This window comes from Zerene cesonia, chromosome 15 (genome assembly GCF_012273895.1).
Source record: "Zerene cesonia ecotype Mississippi chromosome 15, Zerene_cesonia_1.1, whole genome shotgun sequence".
Classification (NCBI taxonomy): domain Eukaryota; kingdom Metazoa; phylum Arthropoda; class Insecta; order Lepidoptera; family Pieridae; genus Zerene; species Zerene cesonia.
The window spans coordinates 3,852,097-3,868,770 of record NC_052116.1 but is presented as its reverse complement, the minus strand read 5'-3'; the positions used below and the strand labels follow the sequence as shown (position 1 = coordinate 3,868,770).

Here is a 16,674-nt window from a genome sequence, read left to right as displayed (position 1 = left end):
ATATAATCTGAGCTACTTGAGTATTGGTTTGATTTAACCCCTCGGCGACACCCGAAGTGTTGAAAGGCAGTTTTTACACTTTATATAGACTTACAAAAATTATTCTCAATTGTGTTTTGTTAATTTTGCTTTTACAGTAATTTCAAATACATCATCTGTTAATCGTTTATAAACTATAAACATAATATAATCCAATTGACTGTGATATCCGATACGTATCAGATTTTGTTTCAATAACACGTCATGTATCAACATGATGAGCTCGTCATTATTTGGCTATTGAAACCCATTCAGTGTATGATATTAATGCTTCCATTAAACGTATTGTGTGGCAAGCTTCGTCGCCGAAATCTGTCCGTTTACGTTATTATCTTGTATTGTGGCCTACACAATCAAAACATTTCATAAAAAGCCTCTATGGCAAATCAGTTTTGCTTGCACTGTGGTATTTCATTATGTTAAGTGATGTTATGTGGTTTTCGTCATTGAAATATTATTAGATGATACCTATTTGGTGACAAGGCGAAGTCACCTTAGTATTAAGATTAACTTGTATACTAGTAAAATAGTAGCACCAACCTGCCTGCCTTTTTCCCACCATTCCCAGTCCATCCCTGGATTTCCGATGACAATTCTTTCCTTATCCCAAAAGTGGGCAACGGATTTGAAAATTTTCATGGGCGGTGGTGATCGCTTATTATCATATATCAGGTCATATAATTTGTATTCTTACTTATTCCAGTAAACCCAGTGATCCATAAACCAAGATCCTCCGAAACAACAGAGAAGGTTTTAAAACGTGGTGGCGCATATCGCGGCTGGCCGTCAGTAAATGGTATTTTATTTATAATAAAAATTAGGTTAAGTACATATACTTTTTTATCATTATCCCTGCTTATTTAACATTTTTAATGATATATTTAAAAATACTTGACCTGACTAACTTTGAACCGCTTCACGAATCCCTGTTAATATTATGAATTCGAAACTAACTCTATCTGTCTCTTCTTCACTCCTAACGTAATAATTAACCAATTTGGATGTCATTTGACACAGATGTGTTTTAAGACATAGAATATTTTTTGTCCCAGAAATATGTAGTTACATACATGCATAATAAGCTCGAAAAACATTACTCAAGTCCGGCCAGTTGGATAAAAGAATTGTCTGTTTCCATCCATTTATCCATATATTTCCATGTCCACGTCAGAGTAAATGGTAATAGTTGAAAACTTGTAGAAGCACAATGTATGAATTTGTTCGACCGATATCAGCTCTGGCAGCGGTTGCGGTATGAACTAATATGATTGATCTATTTTTCGAATTCCGACGTGAACCCTTATCCCCCTGCCCTACAGCTTGTCAATATGAGCTGAGACTGTCAAAAAAAATTGCGAATGTATGATATGTAACACGTCAGCGTCCATAAAATGTAAGTTTATAGACTGCCGAGAAATATTTTATACCAGCGTTTCGCCTTCGCAGAAAATAAATGACAAATTTGACCAAGAGACGTAGATTTTCTTGTTCACGTGTAGGTAGCAAAGGGCACACTGTGTTATACGTTTCGGTTTTAGAGTTTGATCTATTTCTGAAATTATGCTGACTGAGTAACTGGAATATTGTACGGAGAGTTATAAGCTTTTAGTGTGATTAATAACATTGACCACGTAGTGTCTGTTATCGCCTATCCCTCGTCGGCAAAGGTGCGGGTGCTGGGCAGACTTATCGATATTGGCTTACAAAAATAATTGTTTTAATCTGTTTTTGTAAGCATATGTGTATTTTAAATTGTAGTTAGTACTTACAGGATGGCGTGGTTGCTAAGCGGCAAAGTCCCTTGAATAATTAAGAGAAAAAAAAAAACTGTTATAGTTTTTATGAATAGCATTTATTTCTTACACTTTAAACTAACACTTGAATAGAATCATGCTAGATACCATTCACTCCATCTATAAAGTAAATATTACTAAAAATAATAGTTGTTATAAACTATGCTACTGTATTTATTTACGTTTTTTATATAATTATAATGTATGTGGCTTAATACAATTTTGCAATAGATATAAAATCCCGGGGATCAGAATGCTTCCGCTAAATAAAAGATACCTCTGAGAAGTGAAGCAAACGACTCAATAAGATGAGAAGGTATTATCATCGCTGGATAAAAAAAGCCGTAAAAAGGGGGCGGGGCAACATTAAATAAATTGCAGGCGCCTACCGCCCGCCGCGACAGCTGCGTTGACTCGCTAAATGCGTCCAACCGCTCTGTTCTACTTAGCACGCCATTTGATTTTTATTTCATACCTTTTATAATTAAAAGGTGCTTTAAAATTTTCGTAAGTGCTCATTTAGTTTCACCCGAGTACTCCTTCGAGCTATTTATTATAATAAAGTTAATTTTATATTTTAAGTTTCCAAGTTGAATCGAGAATCTTTTAATAATATTTCCACTTGAAGCATTGCAATTATTATCTAAGGTAGCACGTTTCATTTCTTAACCAGGGCTTAATTAAAATTTTGTATTTAGATAACAGTAAATTGTTAATTAATTAAGGACCTCCCGTGTTATTAACGAGTTTACGCTTCACAAGTATGAAATGGGAGAAAAATTATGTTAATGTTTAGATCAGATAAATTCGAAAAGCAAACTAATAAAGTTTGTTTCGTAGGAAAGTTGACTTTATAATTTTGTATAAAGCTATGAAATATCGCAGTCGTTTTGCTCGGGGGAAGCATAACGTTCGACGTCGACCAAATGAGTTTTATAACTTTTATAAGTTGCCTCTCCGATGAGACTTTGAGTCATCTTGGGCGACGCGTTATGTAATTATGTTTAATGGAACCGTTTATCGCTACCATTACTATACAAACTTTGTATTACAACTTCACACTTCTCGTGATCGCCATATCTATCCTATCAGCAATCTCGTTGGCGTTTCAATAATTGAATTCATGATTTTTTTAATAAAATTAATTTACCATTGATACTGCTACTTTTGAAAACATCTCAGTAAAGGTTCGCTTGATTTGCAAAACAAAAGATCTGAAAAGAAAATTTGTAAGCAAGGCGTAGGCTTAAATTTAATAAAATGTTCAGTCTTACAAAAATTTTCTTAAAGTCACCAGAAACCATGAAAAGCCTTTAAAAATATATATATATAAATGAAACTTTTCAGTGATCCATTAAATTCAAGTTTTGGTCAAACAACATTTTTTGTCAACTAAGCATATTTAGGATGCTGTCTTATCGTCTAATAAAATACTTGAGAACCATTTGCTCTCCTATCGCTAACCTATGTCGTAATTAATTGCACATTATTGATGACCCGGATAGACAAATGATGTGTCATAGTGATATATTAACATTTTGGTTGGGTTCTCATGCGACGCTGTGATGTATAACACATATATTATAATGTATCGAATAGATATATTGTATTTCATTATTCGTTTATCTTTCAAATGAATGATTATGTTAATAGCACTGCTTTAATACCGCTGAAATGAATTTAATTCGTTGATTTCAGTTTGTGTTTTGAGTTTCGATACAGCTTTAATATGATTTTACATGAACCTTTCAGGCTGTTCATGCGCTTGATGATTTATTTATTAAATTTGGACACAATTAAACAGTACTCCAATGAGTGAATCAAGTATATATTAGTGTGGATTATATTAACGAGATTTACATATCCAACCTCTATATTTAAACCACGGTAAAAGTCAAACTTTTTTAACATTATAGATATTTAACTGATGGTTAGCTGATGAAAGTAAAGACGCCTCCATTGGCCTCGGCTGCTCTGATGAGCGCCTTTCATTTTATCCCTATTCCGCGTCACCTCACGCGACTTGCGATACACAGATCAAAAAATTTTAGACGATGTAATAAAAGTTTCACTTTAAAAAGAAGAATCACGTAAATGAAAAATAAATGAAAGGAATAAAAGAAGAGTACTCAAATTAAAATGTATGTGAAGTACTAATATACTAAATTGATAAAAATTGTCACAGGTATATTGTTTACTTCTATAAATAATGAGAAGCCATTAAGCAATCGTTTTGTTATTTAATAAACTATGTGCTCATAAAGAGGCTTAATATTAAATTCGAAAAAAACATAATGAAAAGAGGGTAGGTACCATTAGCTCTAATGTTATCTAGCCAAGTAATGTCGGGTGAGGACCGTGTGCAGCCGCGCAACACACATTAACCTACTTACAGTCCTTCAGGCTCGAGCCCAGGAGAAGGACAATTGTATTAAAAAGTCAACAGAGCGTCGCCCCGGTAAATACGCCTTATTGTTTGACGTTCCGATGCCTAAACGCTTTCAGTGGGCGCGGTGCGATGTATTTTAATATATTTGTGTTTCAAGGTTCTATATAACAATATGCATGAAAAAATATTTCTCATATTGCATTCATGACAAATTGATTCACCTATTTGTTGAACTTATCTAAAATAATTCGATGTTTGCGTCCACACGGACGATATACATATATATAATATAGTTTACATTGCTATTGCTGGAGTTTTTTATGTATTGTTAAAATAATATAATTAATGAACACACGCAAGTTGTTTTATTGTTAAACTGTTAAAGCAAACAGGTAATGCTATATGTTACTATTAATTGTTATGCGTCACGATTATTAGAATATCTTTTGCGACCTGTGCGTCTGCGATCTTTAATGATTGAACACCACACGTGACACAATATCTATGTGAAAATTGCTTATATTATGACTGTTTCTTCATAATGCTATAGAAGTGCAGGTATAGCGTGTTAAATTCGAGCAGTTAGAATAGATAAAGGCTTTTAAAAATCCCATCGATCTTATTAAAAAATTTACAAATTCATCTATTTTATCTATACGGTCGCCATCTGCCGAATATTTCCTCGTTTCATTGGTTTTAGTGCGTTTTTCAAAACGTACTCCGTAGTAAAATACAACGGACGATAATTCTAGAGAAATAGTTATAAATAAGGTTCTTTATCTTCAATTACATAGCACTGGCCGCGCAATTTACCGTAATATAAAGCTCTTCTGCTCATTAATTGACGGAGAGCAGCAACGTGCCGCTTGCTTTATTAAAATAACCAAGTCTTTTTGTTAAAAATCCCGTGAAGGACTTTACACGTATTTCTCGCCACTGGCTTTGAACATTTTTATAGTGAACTCGGTTTTTTGCATTGGTTCTTTGTGCGAGTGACAAGTAATCACACGCTAAAAAATTAAAAATGTAGTCTCGGACACACCACGGCTTTGTGCATAGAACTAAGGTACGTGATTGTATGAGAAAACGGGGAGTGGTTATGGCAGTTCGCTATTAATTAATTATCCATAATACATGAACGTACTTATATGTGTGCAGGCATTTTACAATATACTAGCAGTTACCTTAACAATGTGTCGCCCATGTTTAATTTAGATAAACCCCCTGCAGACTGCCGACTACATTCTCACGTGTATGATTATCATTGCTTCCAGTGTGTTTTAAATGAAATAAGTATTTTGTAGGCGAGTAAAGTTTTACGTTGAATTTTTATTAAATGAGGCCAGAGCGCGAGCTTCATTACATACTTATAAATGTTTTAAAACCAACAGTAATTTAGCTACATTTCTATATATCTATATACGTAGTATAACTATTTGTCTATTATAAGCTTAAGTACATAAATTATCTACAATTTATGTTTTCATAAATTTTATAAACTGAAGTGTACCTACTGATTAATTGATCAAAGTCATCTCGGTCAGGTGAACTTTAATTACATCACGTTCTCTTGCAAAATATTATAGTATATGAGGTTCAAAGTCCACAGTGGAGTCCAAATAATTTAAAGACTTGATGTTAATGAATTTATGGCTCACATATCAGACTGTGGGTTGAATACTGAATATCAATGCTGCAGACTGAAGGGTCAAATTCACTTCTGAACCGCCTGTTCAGTCTGAGTTTCTTATTAACTTATTGATAAATTTGTTATAAATGTATTGTATTAACATTACATAATAGGTATACTTTCAACTACAAGATATAATTTCACAAATAAATACCGAACTTATTCCCTTTGTCGCCTTTTTGTTGTTCGCATTGTCTCCGATAACACAGACAGACTATTCTGATATTTGAATATTCAACAGTGTACGTACAAAAAATGATGTTGGATTATTAGCTGCACTTAAAATGTAGTAACTAAAACAAGTACCAAAGACTAACGCTTGTTGCGTATTATCCGAGAGCATCATCTACTCGCCTGGCCTACTTTCCTCTGCCGTAATGTACATACAGTGGAGCTGAAAGTCAACTAGTACTAACCTATTACCCTGAATAGCTCCCCATCTATTTAGCTTCCATCAAAAGTTCCATTTGGTTGACGAGGAACGTACACAGAAACCACGCAGCTAACCAACTTTTGTCAGTGCCAGAGCTGTAAGCCATCAAACGATCGTAATGCATTCACTGCAATAAATACGGCCATGTCTCGAGCTTGCCGACGGAGCAAACTGAATAAAATCAAAATGTCTGTACATTTACTATCTAACGTATGCAGCCAAAACGAGCACTTTGAAGCTGGATACTGAATAATTCAGAATATTCCTTTGAAATGGTTTATCTGACGATCAGAAACTTTCTCTAGTGTAGTTGTATATTCAGGATAGTTTGAGTTTTTCTCTGAGATACATAAAACATAACTTCGATATAAAACGGTTCAAAGTGGAATAGGAAATGTCGTCACACGCTGCGATTCAATTTTCACAAAATTTTCGGCCGCTAGAAAGTTTACGTTTAAATTGACGCTAACAAGTGTCCAAACTAAGTGTTTTTTTATGTTACGGTAAGGATACATGTTTTTCTGTATTTTCGGGTATATAACCCCCGATACATGTCAAGAAGTTAAAAAGTAGGTAAGGTACATTACACAAAGTTTAATGAATATGGCCCAGTCAAGAGTATATGTATGACATTTGCTAGCATAATAATTCAAATAATACATTTTTGATAAAAAATGCCTTGAATAATATTTTTTGGATTTCTTTGATAGTTGCAGTAATCCAACGAAAATTAATAATGAAATGTTATTTTTATAAATTAATATTACAATGTTCCTATTTGAGCAGTATCCTTATTCCGGCTATATGGGTGGTTAGGTCCAGAAAGCAATTAGTTTCCGAAATCGTAATTCATATTGTGCACAATACATTAAACAAGAGATCAAATCACAGGATGGTCATAAATTCGCAGAGTTTCGGTCGCTAGATCCTTTGGGATCGCAATGTGCCGTTTGTCTTGCCCACATGGAATTGGACTTGTGTAATTTTCTACGCTATGTTCACTTTATTTGAATTCTTTTATGTAATCCCTTATGTATTTTATATTATTTTTGTGCTGAATTCACTTTAGAAAGTTTGCTCGAATAGGCTTGTGCGTTCTTATATTAGGATCGTCAGTGGTGTTTTTGATTGTTAAAAGATAAACAATTTGAATGAGTCAATTCATTTTTTTATATTATCTACAAATATCACAAAACTTCATAACAGCGTGTTATTAATTGTTTCCTTTATCTCCTACTTGGAGTTTGGTATCGTGCTTGGATTATGCCAATAAGCTCAGTCTCTATTATGCCCCATCTCTATTGTGAGGTTTAAACGTAACTGGTAAAATTTGGTAGTTACTGCACAGTATCCATCTATATACTTTTATGTGGTTACAATGACGTTATAATTTTTGTTAAATACATTATATTATATATATAATACTTCATCTTACGTACCCTTTTTATGATTTTATAGACTGAGACAATTTTTCGAAATATGCTATTGCGAAAACATTTTTCGTTATCTTTTAACTGTATATTTTTTACAATTTATAATTTTCTATTCTTTCAGCTAACAATGAGTGCAATAAATGTATTGGAAGTATATTTAAGGATAGTTCCTTATACCCCCATTATTCATAACGACATATCTTGATAAGCACAAATTCAATTTTCATATAACCCTTAGGTACTAAATAGAATACAAGATGGGTTAAGTCGACAAACAGACAGTCGTACAGTAATAACATTACATAGCTCCCGGTCCCTTAATTTAATTGATCTATTAGGTTTTAGTACAGCGATATGTGAAACTATACTACTTGTGCTGGTCCTGTTAATTTAATCGTGGTAAGTTAATGAATATTGAAATTTCTATTATAATTTGATGAATTTCGGCGGTCATGTACTGGAGTTACAGATTTTATGCATTAGTAAGTGTTTAAGATTAACATTATAAGAGTAATGAGGCTTTCTAAAATTTGACTATTGATTCTTGAATATTCTTCTGGATGACTCCAAATAAAAAAAATATCAACCTGTTTTTGGATGTATTCCTGGATAGATGTGCTAGTGGCACATGTATGGGTTTCTTTTAAACAGAGATATAACTCAAATTTCATGGTTTACCTATTTCTCTGTATATCTTTAAGGTAAAACGTGGCTTAAAAATATCGTTATCCGTAAGCCAAACTAAAACAAACATGCCTTTTTTATTCACTGTATATTCAGCATTTAATACACATAAATTCCTAATCCGAAATGTTACTCTTAATAACAAAAAACAAAAATTTAACTCACTCTAAAACATTGATCAAATAATTGAAAATAAATAAATAATCAAAAAGTTATCACACATATAAATTACACCTATCCAAAAATGGCAGCGATCGGCGGACTGACTAAAAAAGTTTACTCAAGTGAAGCCAAGACAGTGTTTTGTTTATAAATTCTCTAATATTAAACAAACACCATAATATACTTATAATATAATAACACATATTTACCACACTAACGTAGCGGATAAGGCCCGCTTTATGACAACGAATGACTTGAATAGTAAAAGAGCTCATTCATTCAATTTTATTCACATACTCAGCTTTTAACAAACTAGCTAGTTTGCACACAGACAGCGTCGTTTGTACAATAACGAATTATACAATTTGCTTTCGGCACAGACTGTGAAGTCTAGTAATACGCTTAAATATGCACACATGAAATATCTTCAAAAGAGTTTGAAAATATTGAGTCTTAAATTTAAACATTTTGGGACAATTAAATCTAATCTTATCACTCTAGTGTACTATTTTAATAAGTTACCATATTGGCATAAATTTTATGATCAAATTTCGGTGGATTTATGTGGTATACACCCGGGTTACACCATTATCCTGTACCCAACTATTGCACCGAAGGTCTGAGTATCACTAAACATTCCGTTTACCCTCTAAGCATATTAAGCATACAATTTTACTCTTTATTACACACAAGAATTGTAACATATATATTGTATGTGTTTAATTTCCTATATGTTTATATTGATTTCTGAAAAAACGGTATATAGTGGGAATAGTATTAATAAATATGTTTTTTCAGTTATCTAGACTGAAAGGAAAATTCAACATACAATCTAAAAATGTATTACCGTTTAAGGTGTTACGATAATAATATGATTCCTCAATAAATGAGAAGATTGTGATATATCGGTTGTGTGTCCATTTTCCAGTGAAGAAGCGGGAAGGCATGTGGGGCGGCGGCGCGCAGTGCGTGCACGCATCGCTGCCGCGTGGTGCGCACGCGCGTCCCGCTCCGACGCTCAGCGGCGCCATCGCTAGCCGTCGCCCGCCCAGGTGATACTGCAATTTTATTTATGAATCTTACGAATTTAATTCGCGAAAGTTTGTAAGTATGTATGTTTGTTACTCTTTCACACACCTATGTTGGGATTTGTATGAAATTTGGTACAGAGATAGGTTATAGCCTAGATTAATACATAGTTTAATTTTTTATTTGTGCTTTATTTATTCACTAATAATTATCATCCCCGCTAATATTAAAAGAAAGTAATTCTCTTTATCTCTTGTGTTTTTAAACCAAAGAGAGTGGCTGTAATATCATGAGGCCAATTTTGATGTTATTTGGTACAGAAAGAGAAAAATTTTGACAGTCGTCCTCTCTGAAGCAACTTTTGTCATATAAAGTCAAAAGGCATGCGTAAAGATACCAAAATTAAATTGTTCTTTGCAAAGTAAAGGATGCAAACATTTAATATGAACGTTGAGTAAGAGTCAATAACTTGCAGAACGTAAACAGGAGCACATTGATTCACTGGTTAGATGATTGGCAATTGTTGTGTATTTATTATAATAATTTATTATATTTTTATCGATTTTACTCTATACGAAAAGGTTAATATTTTCTATTAAGCCGATATAAAATATACACCGACAGAATCTTCATTAATTTTCTTTAAGAAAGCTGACTGACAGTTACGGCTTTTTAATATAGCATTAACAGATTATAATTTACGTTAGAAGGTTATTTTTAGGCCGCAAAGGGTTGAATAGATAACTTGCGAACTTCTCTATAAACACGCCTTTAATTACGTGAGTTGGATGTGTTTAACAGGAAAATTAGTTGAGTTTACCCTTTGCTTGTATAAATGTTACCTATGTTTAGAGTTCTAGATACTGTTAAGCAATATTGTTAACGGGTAATTGAGTTGATTTTATACTAATGATGTTCCTAAATTTCATTATACCTACGTTATTTAAAATTGCTTTAATGATATTGTGGTATTGTGCTATTGTGGTAGTCGAGCACGCTTCGGCACGAATTGGGCCAGCTCGCAACGGGGAAGTACCACACCCCCACAGAAAACCGGCGTGAAATAGTGGGCGGTGGTGATCGCTTACCATCAGGTGAACCAAAAGCTCAGTTGCCCGCTATGACATAAAAAAAAAAAAAATGAAGTTGTTGTATTTCAGAATTATTTCGGTCACGTTCTCACGAATGTTTGGCGAAATAACAGATCATCGGGTTTTGCGAATTTATATGAAATTTAATTAACTATTATGTGGGAGTATTAAAGAAAAACGGAAATAATAATTAATGTAGGTAAATGTTATATCCAAATATCAAATGTTTTAAGGGAGTCCAGTTCATAATTGTTCGTTCTTAGATAAAGAAAGAGCTATTTAGTTTACAGTATATATATGACGGTGATTTGAATAAGTACAATATTTTTAAACCGTGCGCCTACACTCTATAGGGATTGTGATGTTTGTTATGCGTATGTGTCCATAAAAACGTTTTTTCTTTCTTTTTGTCTTAAAAATAATTTAAATTACATTAAGTTCATGTAGCATACGAAGCATGCATACATTTAGCATGACAAATACATTTCTCGTTTTATCAAGTAATTATCTTCAAAAGCCTGTGGGTCAGCCGCCAGCTCACTACTAAACCGAAGTTTTTTATGAGTCTATAACGCTAAAATTCAGAAAGTTGTGGTGCTAACGCCTGCCTTCTAACCATTGTACTGTTTGTTTATACTGAAATATGACATACAAAACATGACATTAAAGGAAGTGTCATCTATGGATGCTTATACACAAGATCAGTATTAGAAATGTAAGATGTGAAGAATCATACAATTGTAATAATAATTTTGCAGCTATTTTTAGAAAGTTCTCCATTACGGGGGTAGTTCGCTATATTAACAAAGAGTTACTTGCTTTAGAAAGAAGATGAAATGGTGATTTATGAATAAATGTCTCAAAATTAAAATGAATTCAGCCCATACTACCTCTGATACTACACCAACATCATTTCAAAACAGTTCAACAGAAAAAAAAAATGAGCTATTTCAATATATTGAATTTCCAGGTAGTTAAACTAATCGGATATACTATAATAGACACGTACTCCGTTTGATAATACAACAAAAATACTAAATTACTAGGGGAATGCCCCGTCATCGCTTGTTTTGTGCCAGCCAAGTCTAATAACTACTCCCTTACTACATAGTTTCACAAGTAGAGACTTACTATACACCTTTCTACTATCTTATTAGCTTGATTGGCACCGATTCGATTCCAATAGACTAGGGTATCGCTAGTAATTATATCAATAAATTTTTCGCTTTTGAGTGGTTTTGAAGTCGGTTCAATTTTTATTTTCATAATACTAAGATAAACTTAAAAATGTAATACATTACAGGCCCACACCACCATCACCAACGCTTATAGCTCAAATAGACTCGTCCGTAGCGTGTCTCTGGCTGCTCACACCCCTCTCTGCGGGTACAGCTGTCGTAGCCGTCCTCGTCGCTGTCACCACGAACAACTGGCTGCACACAGAGGAGAACATGCTGAGCAATTCGTTCAATGGAACTGGCAAACACGAGCTGGTCGCAAAACACACTGTGTCCGGACTGTGGCGCATCTGTCATACCGACCGTAAGTTTTTCTCGCTTTTTATCAGTGTGTTGTTAGGATGGCTTTGTTAATGGTGTTTTAATTACGAATCGATGATGTGTGAATGATTCTAATTGATTCAATTACAAATTAAGTTATTGGAATGTTAAGCAATAGTAGACATCGAATAATGTCATACCAAACATTTGGTATATTTAGCTAAAATTAATACTTGTGCCGTGTGGTGAAAATATATTGGGTTAGAAATTAATAAAATGTGTCCTTAAAAGTACGACAAACGTTTTAAATAAAACCTCAAACACACCGGAAGAAGTAAAAACCATTTAAACTGTCCTCATACAAAATGTACGATTGTGTTTTAGCTCGAACAACGCAGTCGTTAGAATTGGAAAGCTTCCCTAATGATGCTTGAGACATGTATCTAGAAGTTATCGCACATATTGTAGTTTTATTTCTTGTGTGTACAGCTATTGACAAAAACATATACTCACAACAGGCACTTACAGTTAAATATTTTAAGAATATTTTATGCACTGAAATGGTCTAGTTGCTGATAAAAAACAAATTCGCGAACAGATTGTCATTCTATGTCAATAAGCCGTTGGATAGTTTTTTAAAAATAATATTGAGGATTCTATTGTTACTAAAATTTATAGTTTTAGAGATATAGGGATGTAAAACCGTAAGAAATATAAAATATACTACATACAAAACTCGCACACGCAAGCGAAGCCATGGAAAGCTAGAAGCTTATAAAACTAACTAATTATAAAACGCAATGATATAAGTAGTTAGTGATTTTCAGTCGCAGACGTAGCTTCTCTTAATACAACGTTTATTCTACAAATCATAGCATGGTCCGTTTAACGACTTGCATAATATCATTGTGCTTAATTAAAATTCATTGCATGATAGCTAGTTCGTAATATTTCGTATACTAATAGTATATTTTGATCATCCATTTAGTAACATAGTAGAAGAATCAGTTTTAATAAAATAAAGGGTTATATAAAAATAATCCAGAGGTACAAATAAAGTAAAGGTCAGGCCGAAAAACAAAATCCTACTCCTATTGTTATAAATAGCTGGGGAACAATTAATTAGCGTAATTATGTACGTAAAATATAAAATGTTTCGTACATTATATATTTTGCGAGTTTTGAATACAATGCTCGTCTGGTTTGTATCTGCAATATTTATTATGTACGCGACAGGGCTTTTTAAAGCTATTGAAGGAAAAGGTAAATAATAATATTGTGAATTAGGTATTAATATACGGTTAAATTTGTTTCGTATGAGTTGCGGTAAACGGATTGTTAGACGCAAATTAATTAATTAGTTAATTGTTCAGAGAAATGGCAAATTAATTTTATAAATGCTAAAATACCGATACCTGTTTCAAACCCCTTTTTGCCTGAATTAAGCCTGATTTGAAAACAGTTCCATTTCAAGATCTTATCTAAAATAAAACTTGTTATAAATAATGTACGTTGGGTTTTGAAATCAGGCTTAATTTGGGTCTAATGGGTCTAATAAATGAGTCTACAAATAACATGGAGAAGAGGTTAAAATATAAAATGTAAATCTAATATTCACAATTTTTATTTAAAAATGTAAAAATGATTCAATATTGCGAAATAGTTTTGCATACAGTCGTAGCGGAACCTTCCTTCAGCGGCAATTCACAATAGCTCGTCGCTTCCTGCGCAAATGCATTGTGTTGGAGCCCACACTCGGCCCACTTTCAACGCGTTTGAAGTCCAATGACAGCGAATCTCAGCCAACAGACCATTTCCTCTACTGCTATTCAATTACATAACACTACATCAAATAATTTGTAAATAAATCCAGTATGAAACTTGTTTTCTTTGTATTTATGTTTATTTGTCGATTACTCCACACAGACAGACTGCTACAGAAGACATAATAACCAAAAAACATGCGTTTAAATATTTTAGTTGTACATATTATTGATCCAAATTATACAATTAATTTTACGTTTTATACGTTTTTGTGGCATCTAGAGTTGTTACTTTAAATATAAATACTCAGTTTTTTGGGGATCACGCATAGCTGAGAAATCAGGCGTTGACATAAAAAAAAAAAACGAAAAAATGATGGCCAACAATTCGAAGGCTAAAGTTACATGGATAGTGGACTATAGCGGATAGATATGTTTATGATTGATTTTTTGTACAGAATAAACGTGATTTCATTATATAGTTTTAAATTTTGTGTTATCAATTAAAAACTCATAAAATTACTTTTGTATTTGATTAAACTAGAAAAAGTATATTAGCTTCATATTGAATTAATGTTTGAAACATTTTCAATTGTGTAATATATTCTATAAAAAATATTTATTTTTGTTTTCAGCTGGCAGTACAGAATATCGCTGTATAGACATACCATACTTTCCTCTATCGCAGTACGTTCCAGACCCAAGTGATTCTACCAATGCGATACCTTGTATGTATATATTTTATAATTTGTGTATCTAGTAAAATAATTTAACGTGTATTGAATATTGGGGTTTCAAATAGATTTTTATTAACACCGCAGTTCATTATAATTGATATTCTTTTCTTATTTATATCATTTTATGTTTTCATTCTATTTTTTGATCGTTTTTTGGTGCCAAATAAAAGTAAATCGTTGTCTATTTCTATATTTTATCATACTATTATCTTATATAGTTTAATTATTAAAAAAAAAAAAAACTATTTTAGGTTTCTTTTTTATTTGAGGAAAGGGTCTTTTCATTTGCAATAGCTTAAGAAATTACTTCACACTTCCAGATATAGTAACCCGTTCAGCGGCTCCATTATTGTTGGCTGTGTTTACGCAAGCGGTTGGCGCGCTGTGTTGTGTGCTCGGCCATTGCGTAAAGGGACGAAGATTGTGTACATTTATTGCTGGCGTTCTCTTCATTATTTCTGGTGCGTAAAATGAATTACATTTAGTTAAACGTAACAAATTAATGTCTGCTTTTAATGTTTATGTGTTTAATACAATTTAATCGATGTTTAGTAACATGAAGGCACGCATAACACGAAAATAATTTCTCTCTGTCTCGGTTTCAGGTCTCATCATGCTTACAGGAATAGTCATGTACATATCGGTATTTAAGTCGCAACTTGGTCACAAACTACGATACATGACCTTCTTCGACACCCCTCGGATGTCCTATAGTTACGGGTACTCATTCGGACTATACATAGGTGGATTCGTAGCTGCTGAACTGGCAGGGACCTCCGCAATATTTCTATTTCTCCAATGGTATCAAAAAGACTGGATTACTGAAATAACAGAGAAGGCAAAAGCAGATTGTCGCGCATGGGATCGTGAATATGCATTTACGGAATTCAGAGAACGTGACTCGACTCTGTTGGAAAGACGTATGATGAAAAGAGACACCTATCCACCAACAGGTTCATCTGCGGCTACACCTCGTGAACGCCGGCGCTTTGTTTTTGACGGAGATGAAATGCCACATTGCTCTATACATAAAAACAGGAGAATCAATTTAAGCTCAGCATCGCTTAAAGATCTGTCATCATCGACTCTGTATGGTTTTCCAGCAGCTCCACGTCCAACAGCGTGTGATAATTACTTCGAGGAGTTTAAAGAAGTGCCCCAGAGTGCGAACACCTTGAGTGGTTTGCGGAGTGCTTCGATATTTCAGTCTCAGGCGTCCGTAGCTAGTGGGAGGTTTCTAGACTCAACTGCAGTTGAACCCCCACCGTCAAGGGAAGAGGAACTAGTAACATTCGGCGCTGGAGCCAGGGCGCTGGCTAATGACGAAAAGCCCCCACGACACGACCGAGGTGTCGGAACTGATCCGTATCGTAGAACAACACCCGTCTGACTTCCAAGAAAGGGTGTCTTCCCTTAAAAGCATATCGATAAGTGATACCAGTGACGTTAATATCCCAATTCTAATGAATTTTGATAATAGCAGAAATGATGACCGTGAAGTGACTCTCGAATTTATAAACGTTATACGTGAATTGCGTTGTAAAAGTTTTAAATGTTACTTTTCCTTACATAAACACTGCCATTTGTGTATTTAGCGTTTTTATTAAAGTATGTATTGTACATAAATGTACTTGAGGTTGTTTAAGTATAATAAATATATAATAATAAAACATTTTAATTAATCATTTGCTTAGCATTTACCCGATAAATATCATAATTGAAATAACAGTACAACAAAATCTGAAAATAGATACAATATAGTAATTAATTGAACCTGATATTCCAGTTTTCCAAAATGTACTATATTGCCAAATACACACAAAATTATAGAACCTCTTTAATAGGTAATAAACCTTTTTTAATTAGAAAATAACTCAAGTTCCAAATTTGATTTTGACATGTACAATTTGTTTCAACAACAGAAATCACATC

The 16,674-nt window shown here is 33.4% G+C and overlaps 1 protein-coding gene across 1 annotated transcript in view; it reads left to right on the top strand.

Moving 5' to 3' along the window:
- Positions 1 to 16,332, top strand: part of LOC119832329 — a 46,282-nt gene extending 29,950 nt beyond the window's left edge. The window contains exons 2-6 of the mRNA XM_038355994.1: positions 9,552 to 9,675; positions 12,047 to 12,285; positions 14,641 to 14,733; positions 15,063 to 15,203; positions 15,348 to 16,332. Of these exons, the coding sequence (XP_038211922.1) occupies positions 9,569 to 9,675; positions 12,047 to 12,285; positions 14,641 to 14,733; positions 15,063 to 15,203; positions 15,348 to 16,132 (1,365 nt within the window). The 5' untranslated portion in view covers positions 9,552 to 9,568 and the 3' untranslated portion in view covers positions 16,133 to 16,332. The remainder of the gene's footprint in view (positions 1 to 9,551; positions 9,676 to 12,046; positions 12,286 to 14,640; positions 14,734 to 15,062; positions 15,204 to 15,347) is intronic.
- Positions 16,333 to 16,674: the final 342 nt, after the last annotated feature.